At 41.3% G+C, this 27,158-nt stretch overlaps 2 protein-coding genes across 2 annotated transcripts; one reads left to right on the forward strand and one right to left on the reverse strand.

Moving 5' to 3' along the window:
- The first annotated feature begins 608 nt into the window (after positions 1 to 608).
- Positions 609 to 17,818, forward strand: ANKRD42 (ankyrin repeat domain 42). Its single transcript, XM_009073677.1, has 12 exons — positions 609 to 627; positions 1,711 to 1,874; positions 3,387 to 3,494; positions 3,813 to 3,932; positions 4,528 to 4,663; positions 7,999 to 8,199; positions 9,159 to 9,284; positions 10,797 to 10,902; positions 11,504 to 11,679; positions 12,054 to 12,180; positions 14,811 to 14,955; positions 17,729 to 17,818. The coding sequence occupies exons 1-12, from the start codon at positions 609 to 611 to the stop codon at positions 17,816 to 17,818; spliced, it is 1,518 nt and encodes a 505-aa protein (XP_009071925.1).
- Positions 17,819 to 19,432: 1,614 nt separating this feature from the next.
- CCDC90B (coiled-coil domain containing 90B) lies at positions 19,433 to 26,334 on the reverse strand (the record flags this gene model as incomplete). The annotated part of the gene is made up of 8 exons (XM_009073678.1): positions 19,433 to 19,488; positions 21,145 to 21,259; positions 22,188 to 22,241; positions 22,324 to 22,395; positions 22,476 to 22,517; positions 23,170 to 23,271; positions 24,365 to 24,468; positions 26,215 to 26,334. Coding segments are annotated over 8 exons (665 nt in total), but the record flags the coding sequence as incomplete, so codon positions are not given.
- Positions 26,335 to 27,158: the final 824 nt, after the last annotated feature.

Consider the following 27,158-nt stretch of genomic DNA (forward strand, 5'->3'; position numbering starts at 1 on the left):
TTAATTGGATACCTGAACTAGATGACCTCCTGAGGCCCCTTCCAACCAGAATTACTCTGTGTTTCTATGCTGCTGCTGTTTGTTCATACAGTACTTTGCAGGATGGGGTCCCAGTTTCTGACTGAAGCTGCTTTGCACAGGGCAATGACACGTCCTGCCCAGCGGGGGAGGTGGAAGTGGAGTGATACACAGCCACGAGATCGAGCAGTGTGTCACTGTCAGTGTCAAGTACTGAAACCACTTCAGCCCTCCTGTCCTCTCTGTGGCAGCCCCAAACCTTCCTGAGCACTACTACCACACTACAAATTACATGAGCATGGGCACTGGTAAACTGCAAAGGCTCTTTTTAATTGTATTTAGTTCTTTATTTTCACATATCACAAACATGTGAATGCAATATCTCGTTTATATTCCTTATTTTTTTGTTGTTCAAATTGTATGACAGTCTTAACTGCTACTACCATTTCTTCTCCACAGACGGGGAAGCTGAGGCACCTTAAGACCTACAGTTTTATGCTAGCTTGACTTGCAGAGCAGTACCCAGACTCTTCAGGATTTCTAACAGTGTGAAATCTAATCAAGCAGTGTTAGTGCATTTTGGCACTGGAATGATGACTACTGTAGAAGGTGAATACTAATTGTTTTAGATTTTGTTTATGCTTGGCCATCTGCAATTAGCCCCCTAAGCCATTACATCTACTTATATAATATATTTCTGTTTGCAAGTTTTATCAAGATATCAAGATATTGCAAGGGGGTTTGGATATGTGACTCCCATTGTTTCCACTTATGTAGTTAATCAGTGGAAAGGCCTGAGGGGAGGACACAGGTTATTTGATCCCATGGCCTGGTGACAAGATTTGGGTTTTTTTGACTCTTACTGCTTCCACATTTAAGGTTTGATTCTGTGCCACTGAGGTCAGTGAAAATGTTACTGACTTTGGTAGGAGCAAAATATCAGACTGCTAAAGTGAGCAGTGACAGAGCAATGCTTATATTTCTAGCAAGAGAGCAACACAGGATGACTAATAGGTTGTATAAAGAACTCTGTTTCTACAGCAGCTTTAAATGTTGACATCAGTTTGTCCTGAAGCTGATCCGTGTAGCTCAGTCAAGAGCAGTTAGGTGGTGTGCTCACTTGGATCAGTGCATCAGTGAAGAGCAGTTAGGTGGTGTGCTCACTTGGTGAAGGCTCTGGTGCCCTCCAGTGTCGTGTGCTGTGCTGTGCCAAGTCCTTGGGCAGCCAGCAGCAGCAAGGCCTTGGGAGGCACCTGGGGACTGATGGCTGAGAGCTTGTTTGCCCAAGCAAGAAGCCTCCCTGGTGCTGTACTTAAAAATGTGATCAGTTAAAGAGTTTGTGATGCCCACAGCTTTGGAAGAGAGACAGTGTTGCGGTGGACCTGCTCTGGTATTTGCATATGTGGAGTAGCTCTGCTTCCTGCTCTTGCTGTGCTTCTTTTCATCTGTCTTTTGGGTTTTACTCCTTTCAGCCCTTTCTCTGGGGCCCAAAAAACATTGCTTTGTTTCTGACAAGTGGAAGTGACTTAGGAATTCTGCTGATACGAATCTCAATCATATGTCACTTCAAACGTTTGGCTTGTTTTTGAGGAGCTATCACCCTGATGTTTCTTTCATTCATACTTATTTTCTATCTCTTAAATGTTGCTGATTTAAGCAACTGACTAATGCCCTTGTATTATTCCTCACTAGTTGTCAAGGAGAAGCAAAATTATGCTAGTGTGCATGAAGCAGTGAAAGGTCGTGATGTAGAACAGCTTGCCTCAATGATAAAAAGTGGAGCTGGTATTAACGAGGTGGATGTTGTCCACAAATTCACACCCTTGCACTGCGCTGCCCACTCTGGAAGTCTGGAGGTAAAACATTACATTAATGTTTAGACACAGTCAGGTTTTTGTAAGTTCGTATTTCCTTCTTTGGGAGAGGCTGGACACAACATTGCTAGTTTTGATCAAATCGAATCAATCATCTGTGCCTGTTTTCCTCATTAAATATATTCACCAAGAGCAGAAGTACAGGATTTTGGGTTTTCATTTTTTACTTTCTGAAGCCCCAGGCAATTTGCCTCATCAACTTTGCTAGATTTTACAAAAGCAATTATTTTCTACTCTTAGCAAAATGTGCCTTATGACCTCCCTTCTTTTGTCCCAACTGTTTTTCCCCTCTCTTGAGACACCTAGAAAATCTGTAGGATGTGTAAAATGTTCTGAAGGTGATTGAAACAGGTGAGGAGTGACATGAAAACATGTTCATTCTGTTTAGCAATGTCCCATGCATCATTCTCTATAGTAGTAGTCCTAATGCATTTTATTTTAATAAATGAAAATACTGAATAATGATGGAGAAATCAGGTGCTTGCATGAACGTTTTGAACTTCTAGAAAGACTGAGCTGCTGTATTCAGCACAACATTCACCTTTTTCTTGCAGACTTGTACAATTTTTACAGCAATTTAACCTTGAGGCAACAAGGTCATTCATGTCCCAAAGGAAAGAATGCAAAGTTCTTGCTAGATTCAAGAAATTTTAAGTGCAGTGCTGTCTCTGGAATGTAGAGAATGTCAAGAAAATGCTAATCCTCATGTTGTCAGCCCCCAAAATAGATTGCTTACCTACCCTTTTCTGCATCTGTAAATTCTGCCATTTTTCATTTCACTTTCCCACTTTGCAATCAATGTATTGGACTTTATTGAATGATCTGTCATCTATTTCTTGCTAAGTTCCTTGGTAGAAATAGTGGAGAAACCAGAGCTGTAAGGTGGCCTGAAATAAGATAATAAATCATAATAATATATAATAAAAAGCTTTAACTGGTCCTCTCTCTGGTTTTGGTAGTCCATAAAGCTTTGCATTGCAAGCAATAATATCTGCTGGAAAAAGGTGAAGAAAACAAAATTAGGCCATGGAGGGATGAGAAGGGAGATGGGATTACTTACACCTAAGGAGTCTAATAAATTAAATGAGGTTTCAAATTTAGTTTGTGGTACTTTTCCTGCCAGTAATTTTAGCTGGAATTCATATGAGCATGTTCACATTGTTTTTTCCAATCCTTCCAGCTCATGCCATGTGAGGACTCTCACAGATTACATTTTAAATCTGGAAGAGTAAAATTAAGAAGCCATACTGTAAAATCGATGTCAGGGTCTGAATTAGTAGGTTATTTGCACATTTTGTAGTCTCAGATGAAACCTGGAAAGTATAACTTACTTTCCCATACCTAAGGCATTTCTGGGGTGTCATATTTATATAATGAAGGGTTCCAATATTGTTTTGAAATGTAACATCGAAGGATAAATTCTAGTTTAAAAAATGTGCCTCAGGTAGATAATAGGAATAGTTAAATAAAGAAACTTTGGTTTTATTTGGTCAGTGCCTTCACTGGTTGCTCTGGCATGGAGCTGATACAACACAGGTGACTGTTAGAGGCTGGACAGCAGCTCACCTTGCGGCTATCCGAGGTCAGGATGCCTGCATGCAGGTACGTATAAATGTTCACTCTCAAACAAAAGTAAGTAGAGAAGACCTTAATTTTGGACAAATTCATTATGAAGATCAGCTGAGGGAGCTCCTAATGGAGCTATGAGTAGCTCATCTGGATGTCTTGACATCTGCAATTAAGTCACTTGTTCTAAAACCAGTGCATTCATTTCTGCTGTCCGTGCCAACAGATTTATTTTGTGCAGTGCCAGGGCCTTGAGGTCAGCCCAGAGTTACCCTGCTGATCATCATAAGTCATCCTGCTAGGCGACGTTTGCTTTTAAGGCTTGTGAAGTGAACTGCTTTGCATTTCTTTTAGGCTTTACTACTAAAAGGAGCAAGTGCAGAAGCTCGGGATGACCGCGGGTGCACAGCGGCACACTTGGCTGCGGCCCACGGGCAGTCCTACACCTTGCAAACCCTACTGCGAAGTGGAGCGGTGAGACACTCCCACCTGCAGTGCCCTAGTGCAGAGCCAGAGCCTGGTAGCTTTTTCTGAACAAAACTCTCCCTAGCTCAAACCGAGATTTAGGACTGTAGATTAATTACTGTTGGTAAACTTATTTTTCAGGGTGAATGTCCATTTTTAAAGTTGTAATACACATTTAGGGAAATGATCCAAAAATCTTGAGAGAATCAATAGTGTGAGTAAATCACATTCCACTGAGGATGCTGTTAAATGAAGATCAGCTGCTGGGGTGGTGGTGATTGTTTGCAATTGTACAAATCTATAGCAAGGGAAAGAAACTAAAAAAAATTAAATTAATCCAGATGCATATTTAATGACCAGCGTGTGATAAATAGTGATAAAAGTATGGCTAAAAAAAGCAACTTTATAAGTGTATTAAGTAAAAACTACCTGTGAAAAGTACCTGTCTTGGAACAGGAACTGTATATAATGCATGAACTTTGAAAAATGTGATTTGATTTAGTTTAAATAATTTAACATGATGAACAGCTGATTCCTATATATAAAATTCATCTTGTGTCTAAGGTTCTGAAGTAAATGAATTATCTTGCTGCTTTCATTTTAGAATGTAAATGTTTCAGACAGGAATGACTGGAAACCTGTTCATTATGCTGCTTTCCATGGTCGCTTGGGGTGTTTGCAGCTTCTTGTTCGATGGGGAGCATCTATAGATGATGTAGATAACAATGGAAACCTTCCAGGTATACCAGGATAAATCATACATTTTTAAACCCTTGGTTTGCAATTGTTGTTATGTGATAACTTGATTCCATGCAATCAGCATAGTCCATTTTTCTAATGATGGGGGATTTATAAAATCTAAAGGATTGATCTGTTAGTGACAGTATCCCATTCACCCCCTGCTGCTGCTGCTGCTAAGTTTCAGAGCTCATGGGTGCTGGAACAGGGAGCAGGCTGAGCCTGGCTGAGAGTGCTGTGTGGGTGGGCAGTATTCTATGTGTGTGATGGAGCACGTGTGCCAGTGGAGGTTGCAGGAGAAGGGTAGGTGGAGCAGGAGCAGTTCCAGCTGCTATATGCTACTTCTTGAGTTTGTGCCAGGCTTTAATGGCACAATGTGCCAGTGTGATCAGATTCTGGTGTGTTTGCATGCATATATTTGTATCCCGCTGTTTCTTAACTGATTTCATAAAACATTTGTTCTCATTTTTCCTGTGATTTCTTCATCTTGCTTTCTGGAATACATTTGGGTTTTTTTCCCCTGTATTATCTGTAATCTGTTCTCCTTTAATAATTACCAGTGTATTGCCTTTAGCACAAAAAATGGGCAGTTTATTCCTTGCTCTTCATAGTTTCTCCAGCTGTCCATCTGCCTACCATGCCACTGCCTCAATATCCTTTGTAAGTTGAATGGTATTGTTCCTGTCTTGGGTTCTCACTGCATCCTCTCTCTTTTAGCATTTTCCTTCTTAAGTTTTGTCATATTATTTGTTCCAAAGAGCATATTTCTTTTGCTATAACTTGTATAGAGTTATCTTTCTACATACCCTCTTAAAATCTTTTACCCTCTACTAAGCACTACCTACCTAGGAAATAGATAGCTATATTCTGTTTTGCAAGCCTGGGTCATGTTAAAGGACGTGAGGCTCTTGCATCCCAGCAGGAGATCTGGTGTATTAGCAATAAGGAGTCATGATGTTAGGCACCCTGGTGGCAGCTTAGAAGGCAGGTTTATTTGCATTTGGGAACACTTCCCTGATAACAGACTTGTATGGAGAGATAGCAGATGCCAGCACAGATCTACTTAAATGCTCTGTGTATACTGGTTAGTAGAAAATTGGTTTTACTGTTGTTTTGACATCTACAGGAGCTTGATCTTCCAGCCTTTGTTCTGTTTTATTTGATCATACTATCATCCAAAGGAAAGAAAATGCTTTGGAACATGGCTAGCAAAAGATGAGTAGAAGTGGTGTGCTGTACAGACCTGCTTTTCCTCAGCTTGTTTAACAGTAAACATAAATTATCCTTACATACTTTAGTTTCAAGATTAGCCGAACAGTGCTACAATTTTTCCTAAGAAAGTACTGAAAGAAATTTTCTGAGGTTGCAGTACCAGACACCTAAAACTTAAAAACTGGCTGCACCTTTTGTAAGTGTGTTACAGCAGAGGCTCTCGTTACCTGTGCTAATTTACATGCTAATTTTCTGGAAGAAACGATTGTGACTCATTCAACGTACAGAATGGGCTGTGCTTATTTATTCAACACTTTGTTTTCTCTCTGTATTCGGTTTTGGGCCATATCCATGCTGCTTTTATTGCTCACTACTCAGACCTATTCTGAGTGTTTTTCACTGACACTTTTTTCACTTGTGGGTTTGAGAAGAGTGAATAATGTTAGCCTGGTTTTATAAAAGGCAAGATGAAACACAGAGAAGTTGGGATACCAACACCACCTACCTACCCACTGCCTATTTGTGATGGCTGAGACAAGGTTTTTCAAAGCTCTTGGCACTGAGCTGCACATTTTGATGTTCCTGTGTTAACATCACAGTACCCTTTGACCTTAGTCTCAACTGCAGGTGCTCAGCATGCCTGAGGATGGGACAGCACAGTCATATTTTGGATGCTAGCTACTAAGACATGCACAGGTTTAAAGCCACCTGTGAAAAGCTCCTTTATGTGTTCCACAGCATTCCACTGAAAGTGTGCAAGAAGGCTCAAACAGAGCATGTCTCTTTAATCTATTTCTCCCTTGCCATCTTTGCAGAAAATGTTGAGCTTTTCTGATTGCTTTATGCACAGGATGGACATCTGACAAAAAAAGTTTCAGCCCAAAAGGTGAAGTTTTATTCTGGAGATTTTAGGTATCTGAAAATGGATTCATAAGGGTTGAGGCAGTTTCTCACGAGCTGACTTTTTCAGCACTTACCTTTAGCATGGTACCTCTGCTTTTCCCTTCTCCCCGAGTAACTAACCCACTGAATAAAATTCAGACAATGGGGAAAACTGTCCTTATTTCAGTGAAGCTCAGATTTTGAGCAATCATCTGTAACAAAGTATTGTCATATTTCTGTAAAACCAATATCCATCGCCTTTCTAGAGCAATTGCACACTGGAAAGCTGTGGATGGTTGTAAAGGCCCAGAGAAGTCATGGGGTGGATTGTGGTGGTGCATTCCCACCCTGGTTTGCTATGGAGAACTTGTGTGAGCCAAAAGTGAAGTGACATGATTTTTTAGGTACTGGGTACATTGTTCGTTGATTATGAACATAGTGAGAGTCTTACCTGGAGACAAACTAATCCTTTTGCCTCTAGAACATCAGCCAGATTTTACAGAGCATTTTCATAGAGCAGTAACACATAATAAGCATTTATTTGGCAGGTTTTTCCCATTAATTGGACTAGAGAATATTACTCATTTTGAAATAATAAGGATGTGTTTGGTACCTCTTACTTTGTTACAGGCCCAGCACTCTATTAATATTAAGTAACTAAACCTCTGCATAGCCTAAAGGAGAGGAGAAGAATGTACCTTAAAATACTTTACCCAGTAAAGCTCATGTCACTGTCCTCATTTTATAATGAGATGACTGAGGGTGCAATGCAACTGGTTAGTGGTGGCACAGTAGAGGTGGGCCTAAAGCAGAAATGGCCTTAACTCCTAATCAAGGACACTGCTTGCTGTCCCTCTATAGTGAGTATCCCTAGGACAGTGAGGTCAGACAGCTGCTGAAGATTGAGACTTGTGTTCATGAGGAAGATGAGACCCCAGCAGTGCACTCTACTAGCTAGAGCTCAGTTGCCTGTTGGGAGTGTTGTTTTGTCTTCTGCAACCAGCTCTGCCAGGGAATCTTCTTTGCAGATCCTATCCTTGACAGTTTTCTTTTACTTCCTTTGCATAGAGCTGAACTCTGTCCTGGATAGGAGCTGAATATCCCCAATTCACCTGGGGCTGCTCCTACTTGTTGTGCAGTGTTGGATGGCTCACGTGCTGGTAGAAGACCCAGATCTAGCCAGTGGTGAGAGCACTGCTTTCTGCTCTTCTCTAACACACTTTTGTTTCACCTTGTGCTATAGCCCATCTGGCAGCAGTGGAAGGACACTTGCATTGCTTTAAGCTCTTGGTCAGGAAAATGGCCAGTGTCATGCACACACTGAAAGCCAGGAATGACCAAGGAGAGACTCCAAGGGACTTGGCTGAACGGTTCTATAAACATAATATTCTACAATATATTGATGGTGTGAAAGAAGAGACAGAGTATCCAGAGACACAGGAAGGTGAGTGTGGATCAAGGTCCTGTTAAACCAGCCCTCATAATTCCATAGAAATGCTTGATTCTGAAAAGTTGTATGAGCAGAAATATACATTTAAATTATCAATATAAGGTAGAGCTGCTCTTTTCAATGCTTTTTCAATGCTTATTTACTGATAGCTAAGGACTAGGATACTCAGTGTGATTTTGGAACTGTCTTAGGTTTATCTGTGATCACACTATGAATACCAAATTGTCTATGTTCATTTTAGACTCCAGCAAAGATCCAGAAAAACTGTATAATTTTCATTAGTTTCCAGATTGGTCTGCTTAAAATCCCTTACTTGCATTGAATAGCTGCTTAGCCTGAAAATGTCCCACTGAAATTAAGGTTACTTGCTAACCAGTAATACTACTGAAGTCAGAACAGCCAAAGGATGCAGGTGTGGCAAGGTCTGTAAGGAGAACCTTCAACAGGGCAAGGATATGAGAACTGCACATTCACCTCTCTACCTCTGGGCACTTACTCTCCTCATCCGCCAGTCTTTTCTCATGATATATATATGTATATTTTCAGTACTCCTTGTCTATAAAAAATAAGTAGAAAACTCAAATTGTCTGTATGAATAGTTTTTAGGTAAGGAGAAGTAAAATAGTTTACATATTTGGAATTCAAAATAGGCAAATTACTCCAGTTACCACCAGTAATACAATCTCAACCATAAAACAAAGGCATACTTGTTACTTCATGTCTTGGAAATTAATCTCTTAACCGTATAAGATGCCTGTAGCCATAACCAAGACATGTTTAGTCAAGTCTGTGGTGAACACTGCAAGTTATGCAGCTGCATTTTAGCCAGTTAAGGTGCATTAACCTTGCTAACTATGACGTGTCCATATGAAGTTGCTGTGAGAGAGGCAAATACCAGCATGTTTGGTTGAAATACTGGCACCTGTTTGGAAACATGTGCATTTCATTTTCAGCTTTAGCTTTCCCAGGTCATGACGCTGCTTGCAAAGGGGACTTGTTAGTGCTTAGAGGATTAGTGGGAAGTGGAGTAATCAATATTAATGAGCGGGATGATAAGGGATCCACTCTCATGCACAAAGGTCAGTAATTACAATCTATGTTTCAGCTTGTTCCTGTTTGTTTCTGACTTGTTTACTTTGTTTTTCAAGTGGCTGCTCATCAGATAAACTTCATGAAAAACAGCATTTAATTTCCTGAGGGCTTGGAAGGGCAACCCCAAAAAAATATTTTGTGATGTATGTGTGTGGAGGTGTCACTTTAAATTAAAAACAAAATAACCAAACTGAAGTCAAGATAAAAGAGTTTATCATTAAGAGAAATCAACATCTAAACTGAAAACTAAATAGTTTTGGGGTTTTTTTATCAGGCAAGATGTGGCTTTTAGAAACATTTGGCTAGCTAGGTATAAGAATGGTCTGTTTTGTGGCCTAGGCCTTTATTTACTAGACATACCAGTACCATGGGGATGTGGTGTAAAAAACACAACAGAGTCATTTGGTAGAAAGGTAAACTTCTGGTGTCTAGCACCTTGGTATGTCTTGGAGTGCCAGCACTATGGAAAATGGTCCTCTTGTGTTTGGGGGTTTCATAGTAATCTCTGAAAGAAGAAACAGGAGAGGAAAAAAGACAAAAATTTTTGTAATACGCTTTTAACACTATTTACCACATTTCTTTTTGACTAGATATAAATGATAGAATTAAAAAAAACAACCCATAATTGGAGTTCTTGTTAAATTTGATATGTGGTGATTTATAAAATGTTTTCTACATTCTTTACCACTTTCTTTTCTTGGAATGGTGCTGACCTACAATTGTTTCATCCCCAGTCTTTACATGCTGGTACTGTAATTTCATTTCCTTATCTCAGTAAGAAAGCAAATATAGCATAAATCCAAAAGGGAGTGGTGTGAAGAAATGGATTTATTCTTCCTTGAGAAACACAGCCTACAGTTTCAGCTAGACTTGCCAAATACCAACTTCCATATGTGAGACATTGTTCCTGGCACTGCGTGGTATGAGCAGTGGCCATGCCAGATCAAATGACTAGGCTTGTGTTAGGTTACTGCTGAGAAGTGTTGCCTTGAGTGTCTGGCCCAAAATATGATGTACCTATAGCTCCAGCACAAAGCCCTGCTTCTTTCCTACATGAGACAGCACCACACACCACAGACTGGAGCAAACAGCTGTGTCCGATATATGAGAGCCCAAAGCCAGGGAGAGGTGACAGTGCTTTGCTGAAAACTATGACATACAGGCCCTACTGCAAGAGAGTGTGAGGATGCAGTTATTTGTGTCTCAGGCTCAGCACATGAGACTGGGCAAGTTTAGTTTGACTTGTGTCCAGAAAGAGTTGCCAGGAAATTTCTGGAACTAGAGTCACAAAACCACACTGCATGATCTTCCCCAAAACTGTGCGTACCCATGTGATTTGAGCTTCTTGACACAGAGGTTCCTCTTGAAATAGTATCTCCCCTGTGGCCTCTAAGTGAATACAACCTCTGGCATGTCCAATAATGACAAGAGGAGGACACTATATGTTTGAAACACTTCAGTTGTATATAGCTGACCTGTGTGCACCTTCCTTCCCTTAGCTGCTGAACAGGGGCATACCCATTGCTTACAGTGGTTGATTGAAATGGGAGCTGACTGTGACATTACTAATGATGCTGGACAGACTCCAAAGGATGTAGCCAAGAGGTAGCAGTACATATTCTGTAGCTCTGACATTTATTTACTTGCTATTTGTATATCAAGATCATGTCAGCTTTACTGGAAGTAATCCTGATTTTCAGTGATGGAGAAAGAACGTATTAGGCCCATGAGTTCCAGCTCTGAGTGATAAAATAATCTGTATTGTAGTTATAAAATATTTTAATTTCACTTAATTATTTTTTTTTAGCAAGTTTAGACATAAAAGAGGAAAGCTAGCTGATCTGGAAAAGGGCATTTGTGAGCCACTATGCTCACAGTTTGCTGTGCAAAATAAATGAGAAATAACAGAGGCAAGCTGATGTTTGCTTTAATAGAAACAATGCAGTTTCTGATGAGATTCAGCTAAGAAAGGCAAAAGACAGCTCTGATGTAGGAGTCACTGCCATAAGATTCCATTGGGGCAGAGCTCATGCCATGAGAATACCATGAAAAGCAGATAGTTGCTCGTAGAGTGTGCACCAGCACTTCCTTTAACCCTGAAACCCCTTCCCATAAATGGGAACATGGGCAGTTTCAGAGAGTTTCTATCGCACGTTTTTCCAGATGATGGGAATACTTCAGTGTAGGTTAACTGTTCTCTGTGCAGGTTTGCCCAGCTGGCAGCTGTGGAACTTCTAGCACCAAGAACTGGAGACAGTAACTCTAGTGATGAAGAGCTAGATGCAAGCAACATAAAGTTTTTTGAAAGACATGGTGTGGAAGGGAGTACAGATAGCAAAGAAGATCTAACCCTGGATGAAGAAGAGAAAAGGAATGCACGCAGTAAGCACTGTCTTTCCATCATTCCTTGCTTGAAAAAGTTGGCATCACGACATTATAGTCCTAATTGCACAGTTCCTGCCAACTGCTGTGACCTTTTTGTTGTAAGCTGAGAGAGTAGACAGGATATCCGTACCACTGATCATTCAAACAAATTGTGGAAAATTAGAAAGCATAGCAGAGAGCAGTCAGAACATAACAGTTACACTGTTTAGATCCAAGGTGGTGAAACCATATTGAATTTCTACTTGTTTTTGATATTTCCAGAGCAGTGTGATTTCTGCTCTGTGTTTGTGAGGCTACTTTCCAGGCTGGTGGATTCCAGCATGTCTGTCTTGTCCGTGCATTTTACCTATCTGGAGAACTCTGTCTTACAGTAAGGGCCTATCAAAGGATTCAAAAACTTCAACAACTTCTAGAAATTGCATACACCAACTACAGACAGCTGGGAGGAATAACTGAAGAGGAGAAGAAAATGAAAAAAGAAGAAAGGAAATTTGAGAAGTAAGGTTATTTTGCCCTGCTAATGTTTAACTCTGTGAGGCCCATTTTTAAGCCTTCTTTAAGGCTAACTTACACTCAAATTGCTTTGGCCATTCTGTCTTTTCCACCTACCAACTTTTAACTAGGCCAAAAAGAAATAGAATGTAGCAATTTGACCACCAAGTTCTACCACCAGGAACAGCGGCACAACGCAAGTGCCTGATGGGTCCAAACTTCATGTGCAAGATTATCTGTTGGGCCTTCAGGTTTTCCTGCAGAATATGTGCAGCAGCTCTGAAAAATTCTGGCTCTTCTGTTTCCATTGAGGACGCCAAATACATGTATGCACTTTAATAAATCTGAAAAGGGGCATTAGTCTTAGCATGGCTTGGATGGAAGTGCATATACAGCAGAAATTATTCAATGACCTGCTACATTTCTGTGTCAAAGGCAATATATTTCTATGCTCAGGAAAGTATTAGCTTGTCTCCAGATAACAGAAAAAAAAGAAATATCAGCAAACCTGCACTTGCATGTGAAGCACTATTCATAATGTCTGTCTGATTCTCAGGGTCTCTGTTAAATGAAAGGGTTCTGTAGACTGCTCGGGTGATTTGATGGACAGACTGTGTTTCAAAGAAAAGCCTTTCTGTCTATCAAAGATTTAGAGCTTAAACAATAATGCAGCATCCAAAGACAGCCCTGTCTCCACCTCTACCTGTCCAAGATTTGGCTACCCGTTGTTCTCAGTCTCTCTACATAACCACTTCCATAAAATGTTTGGGCCACCCCAAACTGCTGTCTTTATTTGGTCACCGAGAGGATACTATCCAGAGGGCTTGTATGCCATCAAGAAGACCGCAGGCTTACCAGTCTGTGTAATCTGGAGCAGATAATAGGTGTCACAGATTGCAGTTAAGTTTTACAGCCATATCTGAGTCAAGAAACTGAGGTCAGGATTTCTTTTGGCTCCAAATCATCCTTTGACTCAGCCCAGGCTGAAAGTCCATCTTCCTTAACCTGATGTCTCTGCAATATAGATACCTGCATCTGAGTTAGTTACCTTGAGCTTCTTTTTAAACTTCTTGGAGAGATGTAGGCCCCTTCAGGGTATAATTAGATGTGTACTTCAGAGTGAGATTCATCGCTTCTAGGATTGTCTCTCCAGGCTTTAAAGGAGGAGAGTGACCAGCTCAGGTTTTGATGCCTATGTTGGAAGGTCAGAGCAATCTGTTTTTAATGATGGAAAAGTCACTGTTGACTAATGGCAGAGTTCATTTTGGGTAGAGCAACTGCTCAAAATCTACAAGTGCTATTAGCAGCCTTTGATGAGGCTCTTTAAGGGGTTTTTCTTTCTGTGACATGTGTAGCTAAACTAGAAAAATTGTGAAGCTCTCTGAAGGATCTGTTTCACCTGTAGAGGCTGGAGAGCATTTCTAGCCCCAAACTATGCTTTTGAAATGAAAATACTACTTCTCAGCATGCCATATACCCTTCTTAGGGTACCTATCTGTGGATAAAACCCCAAGATGCTCCTATCATAGGCAAGAAAACCTCATTATTTAAAAATGTAATGACAGTACCAATTTGCTAGATAAAAAGGAAGAATTGCCACTTGGGAAGGCCACTGTAACAGATTTTGGAGATTTCTGCTTTAGTCCAGTTTTTCTGGTTGTACAAGGCCTGGTGTGAACTACTGCACAGCGCTTTAACCAGGCTTCATTGTGTGGAAAAAAATTGTCAGCACACACAGTTTTGGAGCTGTGTCTCTAATTTGAGCGTGCAAGAAGTCGACTATCCCCCAAAACACTGAGCACAGGCCATTCTTGCAGTGCCAGTAAAGCTGATTGGTAGCTTTGGGTCCTGTGAGTCAGGAATTCTTCACTCCAGGAAAACACATCAGCCCCTGCTGAAAGCTTTCCTCATGTGCTGTTTGAATCCACTGGGCAGATGTCTCCTTTTTACTAATCTTCCATCTTTGTAGCTGTGCTAGTTCGTGCTGATACAGTTCGTGCTCAACTCTAGATTGACTCAGTTGCTGAGGTCAATTGCTATTATATTAAGAATATATGTGAATTATGCCTCAGCTAACCAGTTCCAGGAATCTCAAGTAATTTAGGAGCCGTTGTGGGTGTAGCCAGTGAGATCTTGTGTCACTGTTTATAAGCCAGTGCACCAGATTCCCTTTAGTAAGTGTCATGCAAGATGCCATTTGAGTATTCCTCATCTGTGCTTAAGCCAATCAAATGGAAGGATGTAGAGGCACCAGATCTAAACAAAAAAGCTGGCCCTGACCCCTCCAGAATCCCAGCCTTATGCTTTTTCTCTGTGTCATGACTTGTTTGCTCCTGGAGCACTTCTCGCTGTCGCGGGGCTGGAGAGGGAGCTGGGCACAGCCTGCCCGGGCGCCGGGCGCGGTGTGTGGCACTCACCTCCATCCCGCGGTCACACTGCGCTGAGCAGCTGCGGCAGCGGCGCGGGGAGAGCTCTCGGGGCTGGTACGCAGGGCCTGGAGCCAGGAGCAGCTGGTGTGAGCAGCTCTGCGCTGCTTCCTGCGTGACCAACCTGTTCCCTGGCACAGAACCGCCTGGAGTACCTAGGGCAGGTTCGGAGGTACCTGATGCTCTGCTTGTCTCCTTTGCTTTCGGCAGGGCTGTGAGAGAGCTGGAGGCCCAGCTGGAATACGAGCGACTCAGGCGGGAGACTCTGGAGGGTGAGCTGGATGATTGCCGTGCCGAGATCAGCCGCCTGAGAGAGAGCCTGGAGAACACCCGCAGCGCCCGCGCTGTCCCCGCGGTGAGTGGCACTGTCCCCTCACTGTCCCCTCACTGTCCCCCCTGTTGGCTGTGCATGCTCTCTCTGTTCCCCACACACTGAGCCAGCAAATAACGGAGAAAATGTGCCAGCAACTTTTAGCTTGGGACACTGAAGTGAGCAGGAACTTTTGTCTGTCATAACATTGTCTCCTGGCAGCTGGGAAAGGATATAATTTTCTCTTTGACCCTGGCAGAGAAGCAGCAATTTTCTTCATATTAACAAAAGGAGTGGACTGATCCCTGATTCCATGCTGCATATACAGTGACTGGCAGTGCCCCTTGCCTGGTGCCTGCTATCTGAGACTAGGCTGGTGCTTCTGGAGAGGTGTTGTCACCACCTAAAGGGTTACGCAGCCTGTGGGTGTGGAGAGATCCTAACCATGGGTCCCCAGAGGGGGACAGAGAAAATAACAGGGTCTGACTTCAAAGATGATCAGCGTCACAGAGTGTGGAGTCAGTCAGGGATCCTGAGTGAGACTCCAAGATCTTGTAGAAAGTTTGTGCAAAGAATTCAGTGTGTTTAGGAAAGGAAAAGTATGTGTGGTACAGGAAGTTCTGAGAGGCTCTATTTTGAATAAAAAGTTAACACTGCAAGCAGCCAATAGATGCTGGTTTCTAATTTTCTACTTTTCACCTGTTGGCCAATAGATGATGAGGTTTCTATTCATTCAGACCATTTTTAAGACTATTTGCCACCTTTTTCATACAGTCAATTCAGTCAATTGCCTCTACAGTCTCTTGTTTTTGTGCTTATTGGTGGTATCTCAGTATGGCTCTGAATTCTAGGCATCACAGCTGTACTTCAAAGAGGCCAGCTGCACTTTCCAAGGATGTTTCTGGTTCCCAGCCTCATGATTCCCAGGCTGGCAGACGTATTCTCTGTCAGTATTTTTCAGCAGGCAGTTTTTTCTGGTAATTCTCCCCTTCTAACCAGGCCACCTTTCTGGCTGCTCACACCTAATGTGTCAGCCCTCACCCCCTGGCTGTCAGGTTTTCTAGCAATTGCAGCACATGTTGTAGGATATTTATTTTGCTTCAAAACTCATTCAGAACAGGTTTGTTTTTTTCTCTTTTACACTAGACTGGGAAGTGAGTTGATGGGAGAACTGTAATACAGGACTATCTTGCTGTATGAGGTGACTGATTGTAGTGAGTGTTCTTGTGTGTCATCTATCATCTTAATTATCCAGCCTACTGACAGCAAAGAAGATACAGGCAGATAGGAATTATTGATTACCTTAGCAAGAAAAGTCAGAAAAACTGCAGCTTTTTGAAAAATCAGATCTTGAGGGTGGAGCAGAAGTTCACATACTAATTTTGGGGACAGGTGAGCTGGCCTTTCAGACCTTTCCCTGCCACATAACTCCCAAAAGCTGATATAACAATCAAGACTCCATTTTTCAGGTTTTTACCATCCAGTCAAGTTGGCAGCCTTGGATGAAGCACCTAAAGACCTTCTGCTATGGGCTGTGGGAACTGATGTGCAGTAACACTGATGGTTCTGCTAAGGAAAAGGTGGCAGTGGAAAATGCTGGGCTGTCTTGGAGCTTTGGTTAACTTTCTTGACCATTGTACTGCCTTGTCTGTGTAACTGTACAGCTCTGCTTTTATCCAGTCTAAAAGTCAGGCAAGGACTCTAGTCACTGGCAATGTGCGTGACTCAGATTTAGCTTCTTCCTCTGCCTAGAGGAGCCAAGAATACCCATCCTGGGGGAATGTTCTAACCAGCATGACATCTGCTTTTGTGACCACTGTATTTCAATATTCACTGGTCCAGAGAGAGCAAGTTGGAGAAAACAGCTTTATCAGCTGATTACTAGAGCTCATGGAGAAGGACAGATGAATTTCCATCCCAAGAATTTTAGTCTTTCTGTTGCTAACACAGCGTGGCTGCCTGTGCAGCGTGGCCAGATGGCATTCAATTCCTGCAGCTCAAAGCAGTGAGGCCTTCAGGTCACTCTGGTGCCTGTGTCACATACCTGTGCATGGCTCTGGCTTCAAAGCTTGTGTGTTCTCCCATGCCCACGTGTGCTTGAGCAACGTCATGTGGTCTGGCACAACCACACTGCACAGCTCTTTCCATCTCTCTTCTACCCCCTTGCCCACTTTCTTCCTGCCCCATCTTGCAGGAATGTTTCTACAGCTTTCCTGCCCTCCTGACACTTTTTTCCCTTTCCTTTAGTCTGTGCTCACTTTCCCCACCACTATATACAAGTTGTGATGTTCCTACAGCTGTTTCCTTCCTTCTGTATCCTTGGGACTAGTCTTTTTCATGCTGCTGAGACCCTCAGGCCAGCCAAGTGCCTCCACCTTTGAAAGAAAAGACACTTTGTATTTTCACAGCTTGCTTTAAGACATTATTCATTCTACTCCCCTGGCAGGTTTAAAAATCTAGAACAACTATGGCATAGAGTTCCCCATTCATAGGATATAAGAGTGGCTGTAGTAACTTTTTTTACCCACAGCGATCTGAAAAGGTCTAGTTGGGCTTTAGGTGGTCTAGCTGGGACTGGAGACAACTACTGAGGCAGGTTTGTTTTCAAGAACTGCTCTGAGTGACTGCTACAGCCAAGGGGCCTTCAACTCACACTGCTGTGCTGCCATCCCGTGCCCTGGGACTCTGCTCTGCCCTCTGCTTCAGCCTGAACACAGTATTCTGTGGCTGCTCAAAACCATAGGATTTTAAATCCTATCTCACAAGGTAGCAGGTTTCAGTGATTGCTGTTTAATGGCTGCAATATCCTTTGTTTCAGGGAGCTGAGACAATTGCCAAGTCTTGCAAAGACAAAAAGACAATGAAGAAACCAGCCTGCAGCCCACGAGTGTTTGTGAGACCACGCTGAGGAACGAACTTTGAAGGAGGGGCAAGGCAGGCTGCAAAAGTAGAAAGGCAATATTCTAGACAATGCAGTGCTTGCACTGCCCAGCTCCACAGATGAGTTCTGGTTCTCTGCCTTTCACTGAACTAAGTTCTTAGCTCTCTAGTTCTCTAGCACAGTAGCAGCATTTTTTTACCAAAAAACACAACAAAAGAAAATGTAGTTTAGCAACAGCTTTGCAAATTCGAAGTTGACATATCAAGAGCTAAGAGCAGCTATTGCCTACATCACCATTGGTGCTAAACTTTCATGAAGGAACTCTCAGATAGTCAGACAGCAGATATAAGAAATTAATTTTATTTTCTTAAATGATAAATAATTTATGAACAGAGTGTAAGCACTGGCAGAATACCAGCAAGTTCAACTGTAAACAGAATAAAACAGCAATGAAAAAAATTGCCACTCGTCAGTACTACACAGTCCTTAGCCCATAAAGGGCCTATTCTTACTTCCAAGTTAATACAGAAAGACTTTTACTAAAAGAATCAAACCAAACATATGCATTTGTACCCAACAAGATGTGACTGCTTCAGTTTTGGAAGGCATCCACGTGCTGTGTCACATCTCTGCAACAGGAGTTGTGAAGTCCCTGCAGAAGGTAGAGGGGCCAGGAGGGTCAGTGTGTCCCACAGATTTACAGAACAGCCTGGAGGAGTGTGGAGATGGGAGGAGGATAATCACCACCACACTGAGATTTCCATGTTACAAACCAGATCCTGTGCCCAGAAAATATGTGTGTGTTTACTGGAAACACCCTGCACTACTTGAAGGGAGGAGTTAAGAGCACTTATCTGCCCCGCGGCTATACAGAGGTGCTGAGAGTGGAACTATTTCCCCATGGAAAGGCAAAGACAGATAAGTTCTGCCATTCTGTTGACCTCTGGGGTTATGGAAATTGCAAGAGATACTAAAGACAATAAATCTATGACGACATTTTAGTTGTACACAAGATTTTTATGTAAACCAGTTTCCAAAAAAAAAAAAAACCAAAAGGATTTAGTAGTAAAGGCCTTGGAGTGTGTTTTTATACATGCAAGTAGAAAAAACAAAGGGAAGGTGGCCTTCAACCCATCAGAAAAGAGAGGAACAGACTGGAGGCAAAAATCCAGAACCTATGTTTAAGATTAATTTACTTAGATCATAGTATATATGTTGGAATCTGGTATTAGTATCCCCATACTGGGAATATTAATTTTGGAATTGTATTCCCACTTCAAGGTAATATAAAATGTTTAATTTTAATTTCCATTTTGAGAGGAGCTGAGAGTGAGAATGTTTAAAAAAACCCCGAATTTAATTCTAAAATATATTAGGAACCACTTTCTGGCATAGCATAAGAAATACTTTGAAATAAATCCAGTATTCAACAGGAGAGAGTGAAATATTACTATTTGGCTACTTCCCCCCAATTGTTTTGATCTTTAGTGTTACATATTCAGAAAAAAATTTTATTACACAGTAAGAATATCAAAACAAAAAGGTACCAAGGTTATCTACAGTGCAAACACGATCATCAAAGTGGTGTTGCCCAGGTGGCCTTTTCTCTGTCTGCATGCGATGTGGTCATTCCATTTATATCTACTTCCAGAACCTGTAAAATCCCAGTGCTATTGCTAAGCAGGTGAACACTGAAGCTGTTAAAAAAAAACCAAAGAAAGAAAGGAAATAATTAGCTGAATACTAAACTGTATCACTTTCTACATACAGGAAATAAGCTGCTAACAGATGTAACAATGGTAATGACTCTAGAATAGAGCCTCCTAAACTTCCTGAATTGCTGCAGGTGTGATGGAATAATTTTAGAAGACAATGACTTGTCTTAGATCATACAATCAACTGGGTTGGAAAAGACCTCAAAGATCGAGTCCAACCTTACCGTGGTTACTAGACCTTGGCACTAAGTGCCACATCCAGTCTCATCTTGAAAACTTCCAGGGACAGTGAATCCACCACCTCCCCGGGCAGCCCATTCCAGTGCCTGATAACTCTCTGTAAAAAATCTCTTCCTAATATCCAACCTAAACCTCCCCTGGCAGAGCTTGAGTCTGTGCCCTCTTGTCCTCCTGCTGGTTGCCTGGGAGAAGAGACCAACCCCCACCTGACTCCAACCTCCTTTCAGGGAGTTGTAGAGGGTGATAAGGTTTCCCCTGAGCCTCCTCTTCTCCAGGCTAAACAACCTAAGCTCCCTCAGCCTCTCCTCATGGCACTTCTGCTATGAGTATTGAAACCTATGTAAAATCTTTAAGAAAGGTCCTATTGTTTGCAGAGCCCTTTATTCTGTCTCATTAAGGAAACTCTAGCCTCCCAAATTACAGCTATTTACTCTTCTTTCCCTGTGAACACTACACAGTAGCATTGCCACCTTGGTGGGATGGGAGACCGAATTCAGCAACCTGAGGAACCATGTCTTCAGGGGCACATCCCAATAGCTATACTGGATACTACAACACACCACAGGCTACAGTAACTTCTACTATTGCCACCCAACTATTGGAAATTATTACAGGAGAGATGGCTGTACCAGGTCTTGCATTAGACATTGTAGATTTCCCACTGAACCAAAATGACAACGAACATGACAATGAACTGATAATATGTGTATCTGACACACCACCAGGATATCCAGGCTGCACCTCTAAAGCCTGATAAGTTGCCTTTTGGATTTGTTATGCTGCTGTTTCAACTAGTGTTAGAATAAAGCTAACTGCACTTCCCTTTGAACTTATTCTCACTTCCAAATATAATGCATTACTCTCTTTATATTCAGCTCCAATACAACAAAATTTCCCTGGTTATATATATGTATTGAGAAGATGATCTCAAATCAGACTGAAATTTGCTCTGATTGGCAGGGGAAAATACAAGTGCTGCCAGATGGAAACTGTGTCCCTGTGGAGACTGACTGGGAGGCAGAACTGGTTACTCTCACACCAGTCCCAAATGACAGCAAACTTTCAGGGTAACCTAAATGACCACAGAAGAACTTCTGTAGCAACTCTGCCATGTCAATGGCTGTTGCAGCATGCAGGGGTACTGTCAGACTGGATAAATTTTAGATCATGTGCATATTCCTCCTAATCCCAGTTCTGGACACAATCTTAGTCCAACTGTGCCATGCTCCCACCTCTTGTGTGTCACATTTCTTCCAATGGGGAGTGGGAAATCTCCACCCAATCCCAGTTGTTTACTGCTACAGCTGATTTCTTCAATTCACTTAGCATATACTCCTGAATAAAATTTTATACATCCAAGAGACAATAGTGGTACTCACCTCCCTGCCTATCACATACCTGCTAAATAACGTATGGTGTCAAGTTTATTCGATTCCATGAGTGTTTTCAAGGAAGCTATTTCAGTGTCAATTTTATTACTGATTTCTGAGATAACGCTGTTGGTACTCGAATCCTGAAACATTAGAAGACAGCACATATTTGACAATGGTCTCTAGTCTTTGCTTTGCAAAGCTGAACTAAAATACCATGCTACTACCAACAAGAAACAAATGTCCAGACAACCACTGAACTAAAACATTAGTAACTGCTAAGAGACCTTAGAAGACACAGAACATCATTTAACACAATCCAGTAGGAATATTGAAGAGACAGAGATAGACAAAGAGAAAAATCCAGTGATGACAGAATCATAGAATGGTCTGGGTTGGAGGTAACTTTAAAGATCATCTAGTTTCAACACTTTTGCCCTGGGCAGGGACAGATTCCACTAGACCAGGCCATTCAGAGCCCCATCTAGCCTGGCCTTGAACACCGTCCGGGACAGGGAGTCTACAACCTCTCTGGGAAACCTGTGCCAGTGCCTCACCAACCTCATGATATAGACTTTTATCTCTGATATGCCAGTGCTTCCTAAAGGAGACATTCTACAGCACTTACACAGTATTCCCATATTTTTGCAAAACAAAGGTTTAAGTGTTCAGAAGCCATATCCCCAAAAGACAGCAGATGCTGAAGATGGGATGTGTCCCTCTTCAGCCTCTTGGACTTTGGGGACAGCTGCTTTGAGGACTTCCAGCCCTTGAAATACTTGCTTGGCTGTAGGCACCTGAAGCATCCCTCTGGTACAGCTCATCAGCTAACACTGGGAAAAGAGTAGCATGACAGCACACATCCCACCTGTAACAGCCTTCACAAGGTACAAGGGGAAGTGATGGACAAGGCGTGCATGCCTTCCTCTGCTGACCAGTATGATACAGCTGCAACTTTTGCTTTACCATATCCAAAAATCTATTAACTTCCACCAAAGTCTGGGGTTTACGTGACATGCAATGTGTAACTGCATCCTGCTGACTATTGAATCAGCTTTGTTCAATACTTACTTTTTTATGAAACTCTGTAGTGGCTTCCATCAGTTTCTTCTCCTGATCTGTAAACTGTGGGTAAAAGAGAAGTTACAAGCACAGTAATGGAAACAGGACACAGAACAGACAACATTATCTTCACAGACCAGCTTACCATATCTGTCACCCTGCTCCTTTCCAGGTTTATGTCTAGCTTGCTGTCAGCTCGGATTTTACCAGTTTCATTCTTTAAAACAAAATAAAGATTATAAAAATAACCATTTACTCTTCCCAACAGGAGTGTGTAGGTACTAGCTGTGTACTTACCATTAGCTGCTGTTTAACTTGATCTAATTCAATTTTCATTTTCTAAGTGCAGAGAAGAAAAAAAAGATTTTTACAAATTCAGGAAACTGCTAACCAAATTAATCACTCATGTAAGTGTTACCACCACATGCATGTGATTATTCTTCCCTAATTTTTCACCCAACAGGGCAATTTGTTCTTTATTGAATATCCTAACTAATGTATTCAGTTGTACAGCCATATATAACCCCTTGGGAATTTTGTTCAAAATAAAGTGATTATTTTGTAACAATTATGATCTTGTTATTCTGAGACTAAAGACAGCAGAAAAATACCAAAAATGCCATCAACTAAAAGGGAAACATATCTCAATCACCAGCTTAATGAAATTGTTGCAGAGGAATGGCTGACTCCTCTCCCTGCAGTGTATGGTTAATGGCCACAAACTGTACCATAATTACCCTCAAATAAAATTACAGAAGATGATTCTAAGATATGTAGATTTTTTTCTTTTTCTTTACAGAAGACCTGAACAATTCTTATGTGAAATGTATTTTTATGTGATCTCGGACATTGTAATTTGCAAACTCTTCAACTGTGATAGAAAGTAGCCAGAATTACCTTTACATTCTTACTTTGTTCCACAAAAATGTGCAACAGGTAAACCCCAATATTTATTGGAATTAAACTGCTTAATGAAAAATATGTATTTTACCTCATTTTCTGCTCTCAAGTTTGCAAATTCACTTTTCTCCAGGATGACCATATCTTTTCGAATGGAGTCTAAATGTGCCATTATCTGCTGCAAAGTTATTTCCTTAGAAACAACGAAACATGCCATTGGTTAAGTTGCACACTTTCTGGCAAGTTAAGATTTTTAGGTCTGAAATTACAAAATTAGCTACTGCAAAGCACAGAAGTGGGGAGTCTCTACAACAAGAAAGTGACAGGAACACAGAATTTTATAGCTGCCATTTGTTTGAAGGAGTCAGGAGGTTTGGGTTTTGTGCTTTTTCTGTCGCTTTAATACACTGACTCTGTATTTAAGCAAAAAGGCCAGAGGTGTCCAAGCAGCTATGAAATGAAATAGACCCCAAACTACAGGTGACTCCTTCACTCTCTTCCACTTTCAATGAACTTTCAGTAGCCTCAGAAGCATTAATTGTGGGTCTGAATGCAGTTCCTAATAAGCACTTCCACTGCTTGCCCACAAACTCATCAAAAGCAAAGACCTGATGATATAAGTATCACACCATCTTCCCAGCATTCAAGTCTGATGGACAGTAATGGTTTTAATAATTACTCAGGAAGGCTGTGCAAGCTGAAATGATGTGCTATTCTTCTTCAATTACTTAATGCAATTAAGCATTCATTGCTATTTTATTTGAACTGCTGAGCCTTCCTTTGAACATATTTTTATCTTACTGGCAATTATTTTAACAAAAATTGCCTAATTTTTCTTTCTCTAAATCTCAGAAGAGAAGAACTTTGTCCCTCTGTTTTTTTCAACAAAATGGAAACCTTTCTTTTTGGAAGTCCTATTATATATGCAAAGAAAGCCATTATCCCAAATATAATTTGCCTGGAATTGTGTTAGGCAGAAACATTGGTTTTCACAGTGCAGTGAATGTTGAGAGCGAGTATTTCAAGATGGGGTGAGGCACACTAGCTCTTCAGTGTAAATGTAACTGAAGTTTTCCCATGAATTGTAAAAACTTCATTGTGTTCAACGAAGGAGTCAGACTTCAGTGGAAGCTGGGTCAGGGCATATAACTATCTTAAAATCCCAAGTAAAACTTAGGAAAACCTGGCACAGTGAAGTGTTTCCAGTATTAGAGAGAGCTGCTCACTTGTCTTTTAAAGATGCAAATATGAGCCATTATAGCTACACACCACAGATTACTTTTTACCTGCTGAGCCTGTGTAACCATATCCTTATAGACAGTGTCTAGGCTGACATTGGACAGGGTTATTAATGCTGATACGATGGTCTCTGCTTGCTCCTTCCCAAAGCCTAGAAGACAGTTGAAGGATAAGTTAAGGTGATATTAAAAATCGGGATGAAGAGCCAGAAGTACACAATAACCTGGGACACTTGAGTGCTGTATCTAACTACAGTGGCACATGGGAAGTCACACAGTTACTGAAAACTGACAGCCAGGAGTCACTGTGACTTTTACTAGAAAAACACCCAGACTTAATGCTGCAAAAATCTGAAGCACATTAACTTTGAATGCACTGAAATAGTCTGTGCATACAGATGACAGGAGGACATTTCTGCACTGGGTTTATGTACATGCAATATAAAAAATAATTCAGCAAAACTTTACTTCATAATGAACTTTCACAGACTCTGTTGAAACCAAAGCATTACTTATTGAATAAGTAATTCTTCATATATTGAAATTGTTCCGCATAGAACACATTCAAACCTGATTTTAGAACTGCTGCATCCACTGCCTGCAGAATGGATCCAAACTGGACCTCTTCCTTTCTAATGATAAAAGTTACACATTGTCCCTAACTTGGTGTGCTTTTGAAGTGTTATTATGTGTGCTGAATTGTGAAAAAAACAAAAAAATCACCCTCATTTTAGCCATATCTGGCCAAGTGCTAAGAGCTTTTGCCCTAAAGATCTACTTCCAGCAACATCACTGTTGGGCTGTGTTTCAATTGGCCATTTTATAAAGTGGGATCAATTAAGGCTTTGTTGAAAAATCCACTGGACATTCAGCTGTCAAGTTATGCCAACAGCTCTGTTCCCTGCCCTGTCAAATGGAATGTGACAGAACTGGAAAATATTAACAGAAGGGCATTGTGAATGATCAAAAATATGGAAAAGCTACTGCTCAAGCAAAAATGCAACAAGCTAGGATTCTTCTGTTTGGAAAAGAATGATGGGGGAATAGAACAGAAGTTTGCATAATCATAAGTGACACAACAGAGCTAATGTTTACTCCCCTCTTCCCACAAAAAAGAGCTGAGAGGGCATCAAAGTCACCTCACAGAAGCCAGATTCTGCATCAAGAAAAAGAGTGGATGTGTGAAATTCCTTGAGAAAGGATGTTTTGGGTACTAATCAGTTTGCAGTGGCTCAGGGACTGAATGCGGCTGTGAAAAGATTTCCACTGAAGGTTACTAAAACTCACACCTAACCCAAAATGCCTCCAGGGTGACAGCAACTGGAGATTTAGAAAGTACAAGGGAATTTGTCACATACATCTGCCCTGATTTAACACTCTTCTGCAGGCACTGACTCACAGCTGCTGTCGGGGGACAGAACCCAGGGCTAGATGGACCTTTCATCTGACTTCACCCAGTCACACTCACAAAATACAAGTGCAGGCACTAAGAACATTCCACAGTACCATGCTGCTGAAAATATTTCTGGCTAAAACCCTGAAGTTCCTAATAGCAGGCTAGCAGCAGCAATTGCTATTAAAGCTTCATTTTTGCTATAAACAGTCTTTAACTGTTACTGTTACTTTGTATTTGTTCACTATTACGTTCCTCAGCTGGAAGATACTACAGAGCATAAACTTGCCTACAGATGCACATGAGATAAATCTAATGTAATAGTTATTTGTATGGTTACATGTGCATCAGTGGCAGATGCCTCTTCTTCACCAGTCTCCTCCAGAGGATGGCAAAACATTTTATACCACCAAGTATTGGTACTCTGGGAAAACTGATAGCACTCAAAGTTACAGTACTTAAAGCTTAAAGTTTTCCTTTGAATTATTTATCAGATATCACTTACCATGGGCTTCCAGATCCTGCACTAAAGCATGGGTATCAAAAGTTACCTTCCTCTGCTCCAGGGGAGTGATATCAACTCTTCTGACATCGTAGGACTTCCTAATGAATGTGGAAGCAAAACCTGGAAGTAACAAAATGTGCCTTAAACTTCACTCAATTGGTTTATCATGCAATACACTAATTTTAATTTCTTACATCATAGCAAAGGTGCATGGATGTTACAACAAAAATCTGGGTTACAGCACACACCAGAAACCATCAATCCCTTTTCCATAGGAAATCTACATGAACTAGGACTCATGTATCTATCTTAAGTGCATTTGTGTAACCATGCAACAAACAGGCATCCTGAAACAACAGAAATAATCCCACAATACAATATTTGGGAAACATCACTTAAATATTTTTCTTACTTTTAAAATATTCCGTGAGTCAATGCAATTAAGCATTCATTGCTAATTTATTTAAACTGCTGAGCCTTAATTCCGACAGATTTTTAACTTATCACAGAATGATCTGGGTTGGAAGGGACCTTAAAGACCGTCTAGTTCCACCCCTTGTGCCTTGGGCAGGGACCCCTTCCGCTAGTTCAGGTTGCTCAGGTCCTCATCCAGCCTGACCCTGAACACTTCCAGGGATGGGACATCCACAACTTCTCTTGGAAACCTGTTCCAGTGTCTCATTGCTCTCACAGTAAAGAATTTCTTCCCAATAGCTAATCTAAATCTCTCATTTTCACAGAATTCCTCATCACCTTTGTTACAGATTTTTTAAAATTTCAGGAATCTGTACAAATCTGACATTCAGAATGAATGGGCAACGAAGTCATACAAGGTTTGCACATACCAACTCAGTACTGCACCTAATAATTCAGGGTATTAAGGATCCACTCTATGTATTACATGAGTGCCTTTTCATAAGGTGTTCCACTGGTTATCCTATTTT

This window comes from Acanthisitta chloris, unplaced genomic scaffold (genome assembly GCF_000695815.1).
Source record: "Acanthisitta chloris isolate BGI_N310 unplaced genomic scaffold, ASM69581v1 scaffold28974, whole genome shotgun sequence".
Lineage (NCBI taxonomy): Eukaryota > Metazoa > Chordata > Aves > Passeriformes > Acanthisittidae > Acanthisitta > Acanthisitta chloris.